Here is a 19,122-nt window from a genome sequence, read left to right on the forward strand (position 1 = left end):
TTTTTATTCACTACATTTAAAAAAAAAAAAAAGGATTTCGTCCTATTTTTTGCTTATGGATCAGTATTATCAGGCATTAATTAGAACAAATAAGGTCGTGTCTAACTTTTTTCCTCTTAACACAAGACCAAACGGACCTCATTGGACTCTTAATATTTGATTTTTTTTTTAAGTCTACAGGAAAAATGAGTGGAAATTTTACTTCCGGTTACTCTTGAGCTCCATATCAAAACACAAAACTGCAGAACACGTCATACCTGATATAAAGACGTCTCTCTCCTCTCTCCTCTCCTCCCCCGTGTCATGTGACCCGTCTGAACCCCGGGCTCACAGATAGAACAGCGGAGCGAGCGTCGCTAATGACAACTGTGGGATGACGTCGTCGTGTCTCCAGTGCACATGCGGGACACTTTCGGGCCGTTTAACGTTCACACTGGAGTCACATACAAGTCGCATTTAATTGGAAATGTGAACGACCTCGCAAAAACATCGGGTTTCACCAAAAAAATCGGAAGTGAGCGTTGAGCCCTGCAGTCTGAACGTAGCCTTCGAACGCTCAACTGAAACGAGGGATGTGTTGTATTCTTTAGTCATTTTTATTTACTTTATTCTTTCTTTTTTTTTTTTTTTTTTGGTTTAGATCAGACCCCCGGAAATGAATAAGTATCGACGCAATCTCCAAGCTGAATGGAAACTCTACATATTTTTGTGTGTTTGGATTTGAATAAAAGTGAACAACTGCTAATATGTGTTCACACTGCACACACTAAATCCAAACTGGGACTAGACCCAAAACTAAACTTGGACCAGACCAGAACTAAACCATCAAGTCTTGGCCAAAGTAGATTTAGTGTTTTTTTTGTTGTCGTGTGGTTCATGGGATTAGTCAATAACGGAAATGATCAGATTTACGTAAAAATATTTCAGCGGAAAGTGCGATGTGATAATAATGAATCGGAAAAACTGCCTCTTGCCCCCATCTGGGAGGATGACATCATCACATTCTTTGAAAACCAGCAATATTTTATAAACTGTCTCCAAAATCAGAGCTGCACAGACAGATGTGGGACTGGGGCAGATGTGAGGCTGGGGTAAATGTGAGGCTGGGGCAAATGTGGGACTGGGGCTGGTGTAAGGCAGATGTGGGACTGGGGTAGATGAGAGACTGAAGCTAGTGTGAGGCTGGGGTAGATGTAGGACTGGGGTAAATGTGGGACTGGGGCAGATCTGGGGATGGGGCTGGTGTGGGACTGGGGTAAATGTGGGACTGGGGTAGACGTGCGACTGCGGTTAATGTGGGACTGGGGCTGTTGTGGGACTGGGGTAAATGTGGGACTGGGGCAAATGTGGGACTGGGGCTGGTGTAAGGCAGATGTGGGACTGGGGTAGATGTTTGACTGGGGTAAATGTAGGACTGGGGTAGATGAGAGACTGAAGCTAGTGTGAGGCTGGGGTAGATGTGGGACTGGCCTAATGTTGGACTGGGGCTGGTGTAAGGCAGATGTGGGACTGGGGCAGATGTGGGACTGGCCTAATGTGGGACTGGGGCTGGTGCAGGACTGGGGTAGATGTTTGACTGGGGTAAATGTGGGACTGGGGCAGATCTGGGACTGGGGCGTGTGTGCGACTGCGGTAAATGTGGGCCTGGGGCTGTTGTGGTACTGGGGTAAATGTGGGACTGGGGCAGATGTGGGTCTGGGGTAGATGTGTGTCTGGGGTAGATGTGTGTCTGGGGTAGATCTTGGACTGGGGCTTGTGTGGATTGGGGTAAATGTGGTGCCTGGGTGGATGTGAGACTGGGGTAAATGTAGGACTGGGGCTCGCGCGGATTGGGGTAGATACGGGACTGAGCTGGTGTGGGCCTGGGGCAGATGTGAGCCTGGGGCAGATGTAGGACTGGGGTAGATGTTGGACTGGGGTAAATGTGGCGCCTGGGTAGATGTGAGACTGGGGTAAATGTAGGACTGGGGCTCGCGCGGATTGGGGTAGGTGTGGGACTGGGGGCAGATGTGCGACTGCGGTAAATGTGGGACTGGGGCAGATGTGGGACTGGGGATGGTGCGGGACTGGGGCTTGTGTGAGACTGGGGTAGATGTGAGACTGGGGTAAATGTAGGACAGGGGCTCGCACGGATTGGGGTAGATACGGGACTGAGCTGGTGTGGGACTGGGGGCAGATGTGAGCCTGGGGCAGATGTGGGACTGGGGCAGATGTGGGACTGGGGCTGGCGTGAATTGGGACAGATATGGGACTGGGGTAGAATAGATGTAGGACTGGGGCAGATATGGGACTGGGGTAAATGTGGGACTGGGGACTGGGGTAAATGTGTGGACTGGGGCAGATGTTGGACTGGGGCAGATGTGGGACTGGGGCAGATGTGGGACTGGGGCAGATGTGGGACTGGGGCAGATGGGGAGACTGGGGCAGATGTGGGACTGGGGCAGATGTGAGACTGGGGCAGATGTGAGACTGCGGGACTGGGGCAGAGGATGGGGCTGGAGACTGGGGCAGATGTGAGACTGGGGCAGATGGACTGGGGAGTGTGGACTGGGGCAGATGTGGGACTGGGGCTGGTGTTGGACTGGGGCAGATGTTGGAGACTGGGGCAGATGTGGGACTGGGGCAGATGCGGGACTGGGGCAGATGTGGAGACTGGGGCAGATGTGAGACTGGGGCAGATGCGGGACTGGGGCAGATGTGAGGGAGACTGGGGGGGCGTAGATGTGGGACTGGGGGATGTGGGACTGGGGGCAGATGCGAGACTGGGGCAGATGTGAGACTGGGGCAGATGGGGACTGGGGCAGATGCGAGACTGGGGCAGATGTGAGACTGGGGCAGATGTGGGACTGGGGCAGAATGTGGACTGGGGGCAGATGGGACTGGGGCAGACTGGGGCAGATGTGGGACTGGGGCAGATGTTGGACTGGGGCAGATGTGGGACTGGGGCAGATGTGGAGACTGGGGCGAGACTGGGGAGATGTGGAGACTGGGGCAGATGTGAGACTGGGGCAGAGACTGGGGCGAGACTGATGGGACTGGGGCAGATGTGCGAGACTGGGGCAGAGACTGGGGATGCGAGACTGGGGCAGATGCGAGACTGGGGCAGATGGGGCAGTGGGACTGGGGCAGACTGGGGCGAGACTGGGGCAGATGCAGAGACTGGGGCAGATGCGGGACTGGGCAGATGCAGAGACTGGGGCAGATGCGGGACTGGGGCAGATGCGAGACTGGGGCAGATGTGGGACTGGGGCAGATGCGAGACTGGGGCAGATGCGAGACTGGGCAGATGGGACTGGGGGCAGATGCGAGACTGGGGCAGATGCGAGACTGGGGCAGATGTGAGACTGGGGCAGATGCGGGACTGGGGCAGATGATTGGAGACTGGGGCAGAGACTGGGGCAGATGGGACTGGGGCAGATGCGAGACTGGGGCAGACTGCGGGACTGGGGCAGATGCGGGACTGGGGCAGATGTGGACTGGGCAGATGCGGGACTGGGGACTGTGGACTGGGCAGATGTGAGACTGGGGCGTGAGGACTGGGGCAGATGCGAGACTGGGGCAGATGTGGGACTGGGGCAGACTGGGGCGAGACTGGGGCAGATGACGAGACTGGGGCAGAGATGTGGGACTGGGGCAGATGTGGGACTGGGGCAGATGTGTGAGACTGGGGCGAGACTGGGGCGAGACTGGGGCAGATGTGAGACTGGGGCAGACTGGGGCAGATGTGGAGACTGGGGCGAGACTGGGGCAGATGGGACTGGGGCGATGGGACTGGGGCAGATGCGAGACTGGGGGCAGACTGCAGATGGGACTGGGGCAGATGCGAGACTGGGGCAGATGCGGGACTGGGGCAGATGCGAGACTGGGGCAGATGCAGATGGGACTGGGGCAGATGTGAGACTGGGGCAGATGTGGGACTGGGGCAGATGTGGACTGGGGCACTGAGTCCTCCCCACTTCCGATCATCCAACAATAAAATGCATTCAGATTAAACACAGACACAGTTGATTGAAGAGCTGCTTATGTAATACATCTGAACTGGAGCGTTTACTCGTAAAAAAAATAAAATAAATAAAAAATCTGGTACAATCTGTTTAATATTCTACTGTAAAAATAACCTAAACAAGTTAATTACATAGCAAAGTTTACAAGAATAGGAGGGTCAGGGTGCATTCCTGCTGTGGCCCCGTGCACATGTGCAGTGAGTGTGGCTCCTCAGACTCTGTCAGCTCTTTCCTGTTCTGGGGAGTAGCTTCTTAATAACACGTTTTACAGGCCGCTGTCTGAAGCGTGCAGCACCATGTTTCCATCCCACAGTTATCATTAGCAACGCTCGCTCGGGTCACATGACACGGGGGAGGGGACGAGCAGAGAGGAGAGAGACGTCTTTATATCAGGTATGACGTGTTCTGCAGTTTTGTGTTTTGATATGGAGCTCAAGAGTAACCGGAAGTAAAATTTCCACTCATTTTTCCTGTCGACTTAAAAAAAAAAAAAAAAAATAGTAAGAGTCCAATGAGGTCTGTTTGGAATCCGTGTATCAATCGTTCATTCGTTTTTCAATATAAAACCAAAAATAAGAAAACGAAATAACAACAGTTTTCTTCATTATTTGTCTCCAAAACCAAAATGAAAAAACGCATAATGATTCCTTTTTTCAGTTTTCGATTTTGTGTTTAAATGAAGAATGGAAAAAACAGATAACGGCCGTTTCCCGTTTACGTGACTTACGTGGCTGCGATGGCGGATTTTGCACCGCGTACGGACTGAACCAGGACTGATCCAGGTCCGAGACCAGACCGGGACCAGACTGGGACCAGAGCGAGACCAGAGCGGGACCAGAGCGGGACTGAGACCAGAGGACCAGACCGGGACCAGACCGGGACCAGACTGGGACCAGACCGGGGAGACCGGGACCAGACCGGGACCAGACTGGGACCAGACCGGGACTGAGACCGGGACCAGACCGGGACCAGACCGACCGGGACCAGACGGGACAGAGGGACCAGACCGGGACCAGACTGGGACCAGACCGGGACTGAGACCGGACCAGACCAGACCGGACCAGACCTAGACCGGACTGAGACCGGACCAGACCGGGACCAGACTGGGACCAGACCGGGACCCAGAGACAAGACCAGGACCAGACCGGGATCAGACCGGAGGCTCAGAGCCCACTGCAGGGCCGGAGCTCGAAGCTGAGGCTCAGACTCCGTGGAGGCTTGGAGTCAAAGCTCGGAGTCCGCCCTGGTCTCCCTCTGGTCCTGCTCTGGTCCCGATGTGGTCCAGGGCCTGGATCAGTCCTGGTTCAGTCCATACACGGTGCAAAATTTCAGCATCGCACTCACGGGAAGTCACATAAACGGGAAACGGCCGTTATCTGTTTTTTCCATTCTTCATTTAAACACAAAATCGAAAACTGAAAAAACTAATCGTTATATGTTTTTTCATTTTGGTTTTGGAGACAAATAACGAAGAAAACTGTTGTTTTTACATTTTCTTATTTTTGGTTTTATATTGAAAAACAAATGAATGATTGATACATGGATTGCTTGGTCTTCTGATGTCTTGTGTTAGAGGAAAAAAGTTAGACACGACCTTATTTGTTCTAATTAATACCTGATAATACTGATCCATAAGCAAAAAATAGGACCAAAAATTTTTTTTTTTAAATGTAGTGAATAAAAAAATTGTACTCAACTCAATGCTTTTTGTGCATCAAGGGAGGTCACTTAGGCTACGTTCAGACTGCAGGGCTTAACTCTCAATTCTGATTTTTTTGGTGAAATCCGATGTTTTTGCGAGGTCGTTCACATTTCCAGTTAAATGCGACTTGTATGTGACTCCAGTGTGAACATTAAACAGCCCAATTGTGTCCGCATGTGCACTGGAGACACGATGACGTTTACCACAGCGAGCGTCTCTGTGTTTACGGAAGTTGTCCAAACATGGACGCGAGAGGATTGAGCACCTGGAGATTTTAAAGTTCCTCTCGTACTGGAGCCAGAACATGAACAACTTACTTGTTTTTTTAAGGAGGAGATTGAGAAGGAGAAGGACGAGGTTTTTGGCCGTGGTGTTTTGTGGGACAGCGGCGGCAGCGACGTCTGTAGAAAGGAACATGTGGATGTGGAGACGTAGCCAAGAGTGGTGAGTGGCGATGTGTTTCACTTCAGTGACACAGAGTTCATTAACAATTTTCGCCTACTTCAGCGCAGAATAGTGACGTTTGTGGCTTGTTGATAACGTGTAGGTCGGATGAATGCGCTTTGGCTGTTCAGACTGAAGTCGCATGTCAAAAGATCAGATATGTATCGGTTTTAGGACCACATATCCAAGTGTCCTGGGTCACATTTGAAAAAAATCGGATCTGTGTCATTAAAAGATCAGATCACATAGGGGCCAAAAATTGGATTTGGGTGACTTCAGGCTGCAGTCTGAACGTAGCCTATGTCGGGCAGAATATCATTACGTTGGTAGATCACATTAAACAAGTTTGAACGCTTTGAAAGGCATATGTGGTGACTAATGACCACAAGACCTATAACATTTAAAATATGTTCCTGAAACATTATAAAAGACTAAGTTATAAGAACTTTTCAACAAATCTTGAGTTTTAAATGTGCTTTTTGGACTTACAAAACCTGTTGTAGGTATTACTTAGCACATAGTCTTAGCCTAGATGTTTTTGAACATTATTAGGTCATTTTTTCAGACCAAGAGTTTGTTTTCATAACTGACAGTTTCGACTGCTCACTGGCGGTCTTCTTCAGAGTGGTTACTGTCTCATACCTGACTCAAACTGTCAGGTGTGAAAACAAACTCTTCGTCTTAAAAAAAAACAACTAATAACATCAAATATTAAGAGTTCAAAGACATCTAGGCTAAGGCTACGTGATGAGTAATATTCACAACTGGGTTTTTAAGTCCAAAAAGCACATTTAAAACTCAAGATTCTGTGAACATTTGTTAACTAGCTCAACTTAGCCTTTTATAACTTTTCAGGAGCATATTTTAAATATTATAGGACTTGTGGTCTTTAGTCACCACACATAGATGATCATGCCTTTCAAAGTGTTCAAACTAGTTTAATGTCATATATCAATACAATGATGCTGTGCCCAAAGTAATGATCTCTCTTGGATGCACAAAAAGCTTATACGTGTTTTTATTCACTATGCAGCATCCAGTCGAACTGAGACGGCCAGAACTGATGGTTAAATGACTTTTAATCTTTCCTTGCCGTGTCATAGAACCAACGTAAGAGCCAGACAAGAACAAAATAACAGCAATTACCATACGTTTACAGCATCACTAGCTCATTACATTGCTTAACCGTTATCCATATTTAACATTAATTTGATACAAGTGACAAGAAGTTCAAATATACATTAACAAGTCAAACAAACCTTGTTCCCCTGTCGACTGTAGCCATCTTTACTTTGTTTTATATAACTTTTCTCCGTTGTTTTGATTTTCACTATTAACGTTGCCGTGTTTACTGTGCGTCGTTTCTTTATAACGTTTTTTTCCTTCACTTCCGTTCACACCGGAAGTTATCAAAATAAAAGCGCAACCTTACAATTAAATGCCATAAACCGCGTGTTAATGTATATAAGAGCTAACTTGACCTTTACACACTACATTGTAAAAAAAATTAGGTTTGGTCCTATTTTTTGACTTATGGATCAATATTCTGGTTCTATAAGGTTGTGTTTAGATTAGATAGTTTTCCTCTAACTCAAGACAGGGTTGTCCATTAAGCCCAGTTTTATTCAGTATCACTATTGAACCCCTGACAATTATGATGAGGGAATCTGTCCAGTTGGTTGGAAAACAAAGAGGAGGGAAAAGTCACAAACTTTCCCTTTACACTGATGACCTCTCACACCACTATTCCTATTGCTGTTAACTTTATAAACAAATATGGGCAGGTGTTCAGATGTAACTTGTCTAAAAGTATACTTTTCCAATAAAAAAAAAAATTTAATTAAAAACTTTCCCCTTCAGAATGAATAAGGACCATTTTAATTACTTTGGGTGTCACCTGTGATTATAACTTACTACTGGAAAATTATTTCACAAAGTCTCTAGAAAAAGCCAAACAAGATAATGCATGAATAAGTGGTCTGAACTCCCCTTGTCACTGGTCAGACTCCTTGAAAATGATCATCATGCCTACATGCTTCTATACCTGTTTCAGACTCTGTCAGTCTTCATCCCTAAAACCTTCTGTAAATGAACGGAATAAGCACATGTCCATGTTCATTTGGAATAAAAACGTCCCTCAAATCAAAAAAGAGTTCTCAGAAAGACGGTAAGAGGATGGTGGTTTATTCTTACCCAACTTTCATCTTGTTTCTGGGCAACAAACCTCCACAATCAACTGTTTTGGGCTGCAAAGACGTCAGAGGTGGATTCTCCATCTTGAAGAGCACTCTAGCAATCCCGCTTCACTCTCGTTTCTTTTGTGTAGTGTACTACCTTTGAGTAAATGTCTGTGGACAAACAATGTTGTTCAGGGCACTTTAAAAATATGGTCACAATTTAGAGGCCATTTTATATACAAAGGGTCCCTAATTTCAGCTCTTTTTCAGCGTAATGTCCATTTAGCCCCATCTTTAATAGGCCCATGCTTTCAGCAGTGGCATAGGAGAGGACTAAGATAAATGAAGGATCTTTTTTAAAATGATACATTTATTTCCTTTGAACAGCTAAAAATTACTTTGATGGCCACAATCAGATTTTTATCTGTGTCTTCAACTGTGTAGTTTTGTTATAGCAGCTTTCTCTTTAACCTTGGCCCCAAAAACATGGCTCAGTGTTTAGATTTGAATCCTCTTGATAAAGGATTTGCGTCAGTCATTTACAATAAAATTTGAAGTGCCTCCTCCTCGTCACTGGGCCACTTCAAAATTCAATAGGAAGAGGAATTAGGTGAACATTTCACAGATTAACACTAGGCAAAAAGCAACCACAAGAATCCATTCAACATTGATTTGCAGAAGATACGACTTGTTACAGTTTAAGGTTCTGCACAGGCTTCATCTGTCAGGCTGTACGCTGGTGCATCCTGGTGAGGATCCTTCCTATATGAGGTGTGGTCAGGGCTCAGCCAACCTGAGCCACATGCTCATGACCACATGACTTCTGGGAGAAAATATTCAAAACTATTTCATTTATATGTGGCAAATTGTGGAACAGCTTTGTTGATGACATCAGTTGCAAAGTATCAATTGAAATAACTATTCTGATTGAACTGTGAAGAGATAAACCATTTGATTTATCACAAAAACAGCCCTGTAAAAATGAACAAAGGCAATAGTACATTTAGTTATTTTTAATTAAAGTTACTGTTGATTCGCAACTATTATCTCTCAAGGAGCCTCCATGTGGCACATTTTAGTTTCAACTGGTTAAAATTAATCTGAAAACATCTCCAAGGTTCAATAAAAATAATTGCTGGCTAGTCTACTTCTAAAATAATCATCAACTGAAACTTAATCTGAGCAACACTTTTGTACATTTATTAGAATTTATAAATCTACACTGGGCTGTTCAGATACATTTTTCAACATTACCAAGAAGAGAACCCAGTTAAAAATCACAAATAATTGTACATTACTCTAAATGCTAATAGCAAAGATGTTTTTTTAAAATGTTTTTGCTTAATTATGCTTGAGGTTTTCACTGTATGTTTTGTCATTTTGTAATAAATATACTAAACTAAATATATGTGATTCTTTACCACTTTAGAGTCTATTCCAAACATGGCGTCAAATATGTTTTAAACGTGGGAAAGATGGAGATAAAGTCAGTGTTACAAAAGTCATAAATGTATGCGAACAGAACCTGTGTAGACCTTTTATTTTTCACTATTCCTCTGGTTTGTTTAGTGTTGGGAAGTATAAACACGTACCAAAAATACATATTCAGAAAACTCATTCAGATTTAAAGTTCGACTACAGTGTGACTGCTCTATCACAAGCCAGATCTGTGGAGAGTCGCCCCTATTCACAGAAGGAATTTTTGTATTTTTGAGCAATCCTTTTTGAAAAATTGAGCAAAGGTGTTTTTCTTTTTGTCACCATCTTCTAGAGACATTAACAATAACAATAATCTACAGTGGATTTTATCGAGAAGGGATGGAATGATATTTTAATTGCGGTAAAACAGATTTGGGTTTTGGAAATATTTTTACACTAAGAGTAAACTGCAAGCCTCTGATTACTTTTCCAAATGATACTTGTCTGTTTTTTGCAAATTAACTCTTTTTAATAATAGCAAAATCAAGGGAAAACATGGTGGCACTTGATCGTGGAAATGACTCTTTGAAACACAGATGAAGTATTTCGACATTTTCGTTTTATTTTTAGTATTGGCGCTTTTCAGATTAAAGAATGTGATGCTGTCATTCTCCCACACTAGAGGAAAGAGACAGTTTTGTTTGTATTCTTTGCAATTAAATATATAAAAGCGAACTTCACAAATGTTGAACCTGATCATTTCTGTTATAAACTAGGTACAAGAACTCCCTGTGTTAGATCTGTCTTAAATCAGTATTTTTGCAATATTAGTTTAAGATGAATGTTGTGATGACGTCTGGATTGGATTGTCAAAAGTATAGAAAATATGACACTAATCGAGACTTAAACTAGTTTGATTTGAGCAGGTATCAACGCTAAAAACGTCACATAAACTGGATGAAAATGAACCTTTCCTGAATAGTTTTAGAATGATCTTGAGCTGTATCAAAACAAGAATAAAAGCACATAGACTCATGGCATTGTTTCCTAAAGATTGGGTCGCAACAATCAGGTGGGTCGCAAGAGATTTTTATTATTTTTGTTGGGGGGGGTCGTCTTGTCACGATCTGCATGTAGGTTCACAATACACTGTTCACGTGCTGAAAGTGTTAAGTATGTTTTGTATCATTTCTAATTGTTTTGTAAATGACTATTTTGATCCAAAATATGTAAAAGGTAAAAGATGTTTACTTGAAAACTACCGCTTTATGACATCGCAAAACGGAACAGAGCATTTTGAGTTTTGGAGATGTAGACAGACTAACAACAAAGTGTTACTAAAGTGTAAACGTGAATGAAACTAAACTTAACTACGGGTATGTTTTTTTTTGTGACATGACAAAAAGCTCACAAGAGTTAATTTTGTGTAATATGGGCCATTGTTTCCCAAAGACTGGGTCGCGACACTCAGGCGGGTCACAAAAGATTATTTTTGGGTCGACTTGTCACGATCTGCAATATACAGTAAAGTTCTGACAAAGGTTAAAATGTTAAGATATTTTGTATCATTTCTAATCTTTTTATAATGATTTTATTGACTGTTTTGTTCCAATATTGCTGGTTCAATTCAATGTTGAAAAGAAAAAGAAACGGGCTACGTTTAATGTCCAAATAGGCGACTTATGGATCCTTTTATTGCTGCTTCAATGACTGTTTTTCATTGTTTAAATCTTGAGTAAAACTAATTGTTCAGAGAGACACGATCACTCAGTCAACAATAAAATCCTCATTAATGTACAATATTGCTCAACTCCATCGTTATTTTGTGATTTACGAATAATGTCGATTGACTTGGGTCGTGAAGGTTTTGACTTTTAAAATATGGGTCCCCAGAAAAAAAAAAACTTTGGGAAACACTGATCTGTAGAACCTACATGGATGACAACATAAACATAAAAGTATAGTACATAGTAAAACAAAGTACTATGATTTAATGTTGAAATAGTCAGATAGTTTTTGTTCTTATCGTCCTGGTATTAGGATCAGTATTGCTGCTTTTAGTCCCAAGATCTAGAACAAATTTAAAATGAGCTTCGTTCCAGCTGCTATCATACTTGAAAATAAATTGTAATCTATTTATCTATCAATTTTAGTATATTTGTCTTGTGTTTTTATATATATTTAATATTTATTATGTTTTTAGTCAAGCGTGATGGATGAATTTAACTCATTGTTTATGGAACAAACCATTCTACACTGGAGCACTGTAACACTTTAGTTTGTAATTGTGTGTTTATACGCGTTTATTGCATCATGTGGAAGAATGAAATGTGAAATGTGGGACCAGACTCTTAAATCTGCAAAACAAATGTACCTAAGGGTACGAATAAAGCAACCTAACCTAACCTAACCTTTCTTAGTATTGAAATCAAGTTAGAAATGATAGAAGTGTAACAAAACTACACCTGAAAACCATATTTATTTATTTTATCCTTGTCTAACTTTTACATGGTCACCAGCTACAGACGTTTATCAGCTTTTTCAGTCCTAAAAATGGCGATGACTATAGCTATGCCGCTCCTCGTCGCCTCTAAATGGCAGCACCTCAGCAGTGTCCATACATAATGCATACAGAAGTCACTGGCCTGGGGTTTAAACAGAGGGGAGTCAGGACCCCCCCCCGGGCCCACCCTATTGCTCTTTGTGATGTATTCGAGTGCATTAATGCCTGGTTTATTGTTGTTCTAATGGGATCTCTGCCTTTCGGATGCCAAGGGACCGGGGACACAAAATGGCTCCTTTGGCTCGACTCCTGCTGCTATTTACACAGAGTCCTATTATAATGCAATGTCACCGTAATGAAAGAGGAAGAGGCCAGGAGGTGGGGTTTGTCAGTTTAGCAAAATGTAAAGTGCTTGTGAGGATAGGACAGGAAATTGGGGTTTGAGTGGATAAATATTGCCTACGATTAAAATAGAAAGAAGTTGTCAGGCACTTTCTCGGTTATATAATGATAAATAAAGATAAAAATACGACTACTGCTGCTGTTATTGCGATCATATCAAGACAAAATACAAAAATTGCATCAAGATTTCAAAAATACTTAAATACTTGTTGTTGTTGTTGTTGTTTTTGTCTTAATACGACTAAATAATGAGAAATGTTTAAAAAAAAATGAAATAGTATCTCCACCTATGCAGAAAAATGTAGTAATTTACGTCTAATTAAACATTTAAAAGTGGAATTTCAAGTCGTTAATTGGAAAGAGAAAGAACTTGAATCAAAAATATTTTAGCAAAACTATAAATTGTTTCCCTTTTCATCCAGAATATACAAAAATATTTTAGTTACAGCGTAAGGATGAGGGATTTAACTAGAATGTGGTCTTCTATACAACTATTATTCAAAAAGTTAAAAGATGGAAAACAAAAAAATGATGTGATTTTGGCCGTAAAGATCTGTCTGGACTAGAATGAACTGATCTAACAATGATGAGGTGGTAAAAGATTTGACTTTCTGACTGCATTCAAACCTTTCACGGGCAAATTATGTTTTAAATCACCTTTTAATTGTAACTTTCAGACTCTACATGTGGGCACATTCAAGCCAGTGATTTAGCAGTAATAATCATCTCAATTATAAAGAGAATAAAGGCAAAACACACAGGGCGTCAATGTACCATTTTATTGGACTTATATAGAAATACTTAAAAAAACATGAATTAGCACCATTACTTAAGTCTTACTTTTATCATGTATAACTTTAAATGTCAGAAAAATAAAACTCTTGATACATTTTCAAATCTTGTCTCAGCAAATATAATATTAGTATTCGACCATGAGGTTAAAGGCCCTTTATCATAAAATAAAATATACTTTGTTCTTAAACTTTGCTCAATAAAGTACATTTACGCTCAAGTAACGTCACCTACATATACATAAACAAGTGGTAAACAAATGTAGTAAAATAGAATTACTAAAACTATAGTGGTGCAACAGAAGCCTGTAATTCCCACTGGATTCTAATTCATACAAATTTTAGAAAGCATAAACGGTTTCTTTGTGTTCAACTTACTAAGTTTTGTACATTTCAATGTTTGTAATAATATAGAATAAAATATGCTTTATATTACTGAATAGAAAATATGCTGGGTGAAGCAGAGTCAAAAGACATTTTTTTGCTAAACCTATAAAAACTCCATCCCAACAGAATACTGTCAAATGCAATACACATGGTGAGGACCAGGGTTCCTCCCTCTGTCGTATAATATTAAAATAATACAGTGATCACTGCCATAAGGCCATACTACAAAATAAACAAGATTTCAACCCAGCTACAAAAAGTTCACTGAACTTAAATTAAAATATCTGTAAACATCTTTGCAATAAGAAATATAATCTTTCAAGTCAAAAAAAGAATAAAATACTTCAATCTGTATGAATGTCATTAAAACTTTCAACTTGCTGAAATTGATTCTATACATATATATGTAGGATATGTTGCGCTCCCTCGTGTGGTTACAGCTGCAGTATCGTCCGCGTCCTGTAGGAGCCCCACGCCCTCCTCACTACATTTGGGAGGCTTGGCTAAAAACCTGCTTCCACCAAGAGACCAGGCACTGCTCAGACTGGGTTTAAAGGTTTTCCACTGGGACTCCACCAGGCAGGAAACACCGACTGGAGCAAAAGTGAAATATTGAAAGCGCTTAAGAATCAGAGGAGTCCCCCAAAAGACGCTCCCCGCATATGCTTCGATTTCGATAGCAATAATGACATCGGATTAAAGGGTGGGGCCAGGCATGCTGCAGTGCACAGATCAAGTCTCCAACAAGGTAATAGGAAAAAGAGGACATATTTTTCATCAATTGTTTGCAGATTGGATTGAATGTAACAGACACAACCAGCTGCCAAAACCACGCAGCTATTGTTTTGTGATTGTGTATGGAGAATGACAACCTTATCATTGCCTTGTGGCGCACTCACCCACATGAGAGAAACTAGGTCAGGATTTGAGCAGCGCTGTGTACCTCTTGGTGGAAACAAAATCAGTCCCACCGTGTCCTTAACAATTCATAAATATAGAGTACAATTTACTAGAACTATTGAGTACTATGCTGTAATATTCAAAACATGCACTTAGATGTTGAAAATATTCCCCACGCTACAGTATATTATGAACAACTATACGACGGAGCCCAAAGAAGAGGTCTGTCCCCTCACCTGATACTGCAGCCTCTTACATACATATGTATATCTATGTACACTTTAAAGCAGGTTCAAAGAAGAAAGAGTCACTTGTTGCTATTGTCAAGGGGGTCTCACATACGGAGATACAGTCACAAAAATAAGTTCTTATGAAAATATACGAATGGCCTGAGTGACGCCAGTGTGGCAGACAGGGCATCTGGGCTCGCTCCTCTCGCAGATCCGGTTGGCACACTCCATACAGAAGAGGTTATGCCCGCACGGGACCAGGGCGGCGATCACCTCGCTCTCGAAGCACACGGAGCAATCGCGGCTGCCCTTCCTGCTCGTGCCCGATGACGTCGAGGAGGAGGAGGAGGCGGAGGAAGAGGCTGACGAATCACAGGGGATGCCGGGGAGGTGTGGTCCGGGCAGAGAGGCAATGCCGCTGGAGTAGGAGGAGGGGAAGCTGAGAGACCCACCGCCCGGGTCACTGCGGACTCTGCGGGCTAGTGTGTGCTCGCCGGTGCCCCCTGTATGGCTGTGGAGGGGAGGGGAGAGCCTGGGCTGTGGGGTGCCGCTGTTGCTCACCCGTCTCCCGTTGTTATTGTTATTATTGGCGGAGAATATGGCTGAAGTGGAGGTAGGAGAACTTCCTCCGGTCGATGTGGGGGTCATGCCTCTCTCATACTGGGACCACAAGAGTCCTGGGGGGGCCGGGGTGGGGTCGAACGTCGGCGACGAATCGAACGCCATGTTGGTCGAGTCTGGAGAGATGACGTCGCTCCCGTAGACGAACCCGTTGGCGTTGTTGATGTTGTTGTTATTGTTGTTGCCGTTGTTGTTGTTGTTGGCGGTGTAGCTCAGCGCGGGGCTCGGGGGGCTGTAGTCGGCCATGCGGGAGCTGCTGTTCCCAAAGTAGGAGTCCGTGGAGGCACTGCCCAGGGAGGAAGAGGAGTCGTTGCGGTAGTTGGAGAAGGGTTTACGCACCGAAGATGGCGTCATGGTGGTGGCGCCCGGTTTGGACCACAAGGAGGCGTGGTTGTGCAGATCGAACCCAACATCTGTCCCGTTGGCGTGGAAATCGTTGTCGTCTTGTAGTTCGATAATGCCGCCCGTTCTCATGGCGATGTGGGCTTCGATTTCTTCCCTGGCGCGGTCCACGTTTTCGGGCATGCCGGTCACTTCGAAAACAGGCTCCTTGTCTCTGCTGGGAGTCACTATGTACGTGTGCGTCTGCTGCTGGATGCGCTTGATGGTCGCACCCTTCGGGCCGACCACCAGCCCCACCACGCGGTAAGGCACCCGGACCTGGATGGTGGTCTGTCCCGGCAGGTTGGGGGGTCCCGGGATGGGGGTGCCGCTCCCATTCACGCTGGTGTTTTTGTTCCTCGAAGCTCGGATCATGGAAAAATGTTCCGCCGCGGAGATGATTTCCCTCCTGGCCATAGCCACATCCTCCCTTCGCCCGGTCACCACAAACACAGGCTCCTCTCCTCTGACCGGCGTCTTGATGTACGTGTTAGTTTTGGCGCGCAGTGCTTTGATCTTGCAACCTGGAGGCAAAGAAAGAGAGGCGTGCGTAAGAGCAAGTCCCCAAAAAATAACAGATCGAATTGGGTCATAGGGTACAGCTTAATGTTTCTTATCCTTTATCCAAAGCAGATGCTACGTGTTTTTTATTATGTCTAAAATGGACTCAAGAACAGGGGGATCCCACCCTTTTTTTTGGTGGAATTCAAACCACATGCACCACTAAGACCCACAACACAAACTACCTCAAACAAAATCAGCAGCAACACTGAATCCAACCAAATTATTCCACATCTTTCCAAGTTCGTAACATAAACATCGTTCATCACCAAGCGAAATTTGTGAGAAGAAACGAGTCTAAAGAATGACTTATATTAGGAGGGCATATCCAGCTGAGTGGGAAAGGGTGATGTAAGGTGTATAGCTCAACTGAATGAACGCAGCTCACCCTGAAAGAGACACACCATGCACAATTTCGGTTAAACAAGGATAGTCGCTTTTACGCAGCTATTTTTAACCTCTATGCCTCATCTGAGTGGTCTTTTTTTTCTCTTTTTCTTATTTTTATCTGACCCAATTTTGCAAGTATAAACAGTTGTTATAGCAATGTAATTTATAGTGAACGGGGTTGTAAATTTTGATGAAGAACAATCACACTAGTAGTGGCAGACAGCAGAGGCATTGCAGATGGAAGATTCCGCATTTGTAACCGAGCACCAGAACCCGCCCTGCAGCCCCATACCGCTGGATGTATGTTGTCAGGTCTACGTACTGCGCTGCACTCGCCGTCTAGCGCCTCGGGGGCAATGCACAGGATCGTGACTGTTGTCCCAATTCGATCCTCTGCTGCCGGTTCGCTCCCCCTAACGTCATGAGAGTAACGAAAACAAACGAGGCGACTGCGTTGGAAATAATTTGCGCCTAGAAGGAACTACATCTGGGGTCAGCGCGAGAGCTATTCTGAACTCCCTACCCTCTGTGACCTACTTGTCCTCATTTGCCAGATAATTACAGTAATAACCCGACAGCACTGCAGACACTCGCTCAAATTAGGTTAGAGGCGAGTCCGTGTTTTTATTGTGAAGTTTTCTAATTATGGCGTTTTTTTTTTTTTTGTTTGTCTGTTGCTCCTCAAAAGCGACCACCATTCACTAATAAAAAAAAAAAAGAGCCAGTGACTACAAGAGAGACCCGCTTTACCAGGAACTATCCCGCACCGAACGACAAGAACTGCTACGATTCTGCCACAACTGTGCGCTTTTGTCCTGCGTTCACGTCTGTTTTGAATTATTATGAATGGACCCAAACACGAGTGGATCATGCTGTACCCTACTACAGTCTGGTAACGCGCAGTCTGGCCATGTAACGCAGCACTGACCACGTTGTATGCGCTAAAATCTTGCAGTAGACAACGGGAATTGATCACTTCAGACAGGGAAATTTAAAAAAAACTTGAGTTCGGAGTGTCTTTTTTCGCTTGGAAGACGCTCCACGCTGCCAGCTACCGCCCACTACTGTTTATTTATAGTGGAGGAACAATGTGTGACTAAACGGCCAGACAGCAGACTAACTCAAGTTTAAGATTGATGGAAGTACTATCAGGAGGTGCTAATTAACATTGTAAAAGCTGGAGAGATCGCGATGGCATTTTTACGCGCGGTCAGTATCCCCCCCTCCTCATGCGTACTACTACTGCGTAACATGCCGATACGGGCTTTTAAGAGTGCGCCCCAACTCACCTTGTCTGCCCACTATCTCGGCCACATGCTCCGAGCTCGGCACCGGGACGCACTCGGTCATGTTGACGCTCTTCTTGCGCGGTTCGTTGCTGTCGTAGAGGCCGTTCTCGTCGTTGTCCAAGCCGAGCAAGGAGAGCTGATCCAAGGCTATCTGCAGAGCCCTTTGGTCGTCCAGCGCGTCTCCCTGGTGGTGGTGGTGGTGGTGGTGGACGCTGCCGCTCTCTGTGGCGAACAGCGAGCTGGGCATCTTCTCCCGTCACGTCTCCTCTCGCGCGTGGGATTTGGGGTAAAACTAGGAGAGGAAGTAGGCGAGGAGGAGGAGAGGAGAGAGGAGGGTAGGAGCAGGATAAGGGGAGAGGCGCCGATTTTTGCAACGGCCAGTGCAAAGTAAATCAGTGCGAGAAGAAATGAAAACAAGAGGAGCGAGGAGTTACAAAAAACATCCACTCCTTTTGGTTGTATCCCGTCGCAGCAGTGGCGCGGGGGGAAGTCGTCAAAGCAGGAGAGGTGGGGGGGAAAAGAAGCAAATATACAAAACGAGAACAACGCGTGGTAAATCCAAAGCTGCGCGTAAGGATCGTTTCAAATATTCCTGACAAAAACAGCCCCTCCCCGGTTCGTTTCTACTGCTGCTGCTGCTGCTGCTGCTGCTGCTCGCTGGCTTCCCTCGCTCCTCTGCTTCTTCTGTCTGGGTCTGAGTCCTCGAAAATCGGCTAGACACAGAAGATGCGCCGAGTGATGTCACTGGGCGGGGACGATGCGGCGCTGGGAGCTCGTTTAGCCAAAGCGCGCGCTCATTGGCCGCTCCGGAGCCGAGGGGGCGGCGCACTGGCGCAAAGTCACGGCCCATTCTTTGTTCTCAGCCTACCTCTTTGTCCCCCTCTCACCGCTTTTTGGTTGTTTTTGTCTGTTTAGTTGGTG

General features: G+C 44.5%; 2 protein-coding genes across 2 annotated transcripts; both read right to left on the reverse strand.

Annotated features, from left to right (window-relative positions):
• Positions 1-1,043: 1,043 nt before the first annotated feature.
• Positions 1,044-3,966, reverse strand: LOC110174121 (uncharacterized). Its single transcript, XM_055154336.1, has 2 exons — positions 3,037-3,966; positions 1,044-2,969 (listed from the first exon to the last, which is right to left on the reverse strand). Exons 1-2 carry the CDS (start codon positions 3,964-3,966, stop codon positions 1,044-1,046), a joined length of 2,856 nt encoding a protein of 951 aa, XP_055010311.1.
• Positions 3,967-13,467: 9,501 nt separating this feature from the next.
• mex3b (mex-3 RNA binding family member B) lies at positions 13,468-18,894 on the reverse strand. The gene is made up of 2 exons (XM_055154284.1): positions 18,202-18,894; positions 13,468-16,485 (listed from the first exon to the last, which is right to left on the reverse strand). The coding sequence occupies exons 1-2, from the start codon at positions 18,446-18,448 to the stop codon at positions 15,098-15,100; spliced, it is 1,635 nt and encodes a 544-aa protein (XP_055010259.1). The 5' UTR covers positions 18,449-18,894; the 3' UTR covers positions 13,468-15,097.
• Positions 18,895-19,122: the final 228 nt, after the last annotated feature.

The sequence above is a fragment of the Boleophthalmus pectinirostris genome, unplaced genomic scaffold (genome assembly GCF_026225935.1).
Source record: "Boleophthalmus pectinirostris isolate CB_2022bp ecotype Guang Dong unplaced genomic scaffold, ASM2622593v1 HiC_scaffold_19, whole genome shotgun sequence".
NCBI classification, from domain to species: domain Eukaryota; kingdom Metazoa; phylum Chordata; class Actinopteri; order Gobiiformes; family Gobiidae; genus Boleophthalmus; species Boleophthalmus pectinirostris.

Excerpts from the sequence above, each read along its gene's own strand:
- LOC110174121 (XM_055154336.1), bottom strand. The coding sequence starts at position 3,966 with ATGATCGGAAGTGGGGAGGACTCAGTGCCCCAGTCCACATCTGCCCCA. Across the intron at positions 2,970-3,036 it reads AGTCTCGCACATCTGCCCCA|TCTCGCCCCAGTCTCCACAT; the intron begins GTCCCATCAGTC and ends ACATCTCCCCAG.
- mex3b (XM_055154284.1), bottom strand. The coding sequence starts at position 18,448 with ATGCCCAGCTCGCTGTTCGCCACAGAGAGCGGCAGCGTCCACCACCAC. Across the intron at positions 16,486-18,201 it reads CGAGATAGTGGGCAGACAAG|GTTGCAAGATCAAAGCACTG; the intron begins GTGAGTTGGGGC and ends CTTTGCCTCCAG.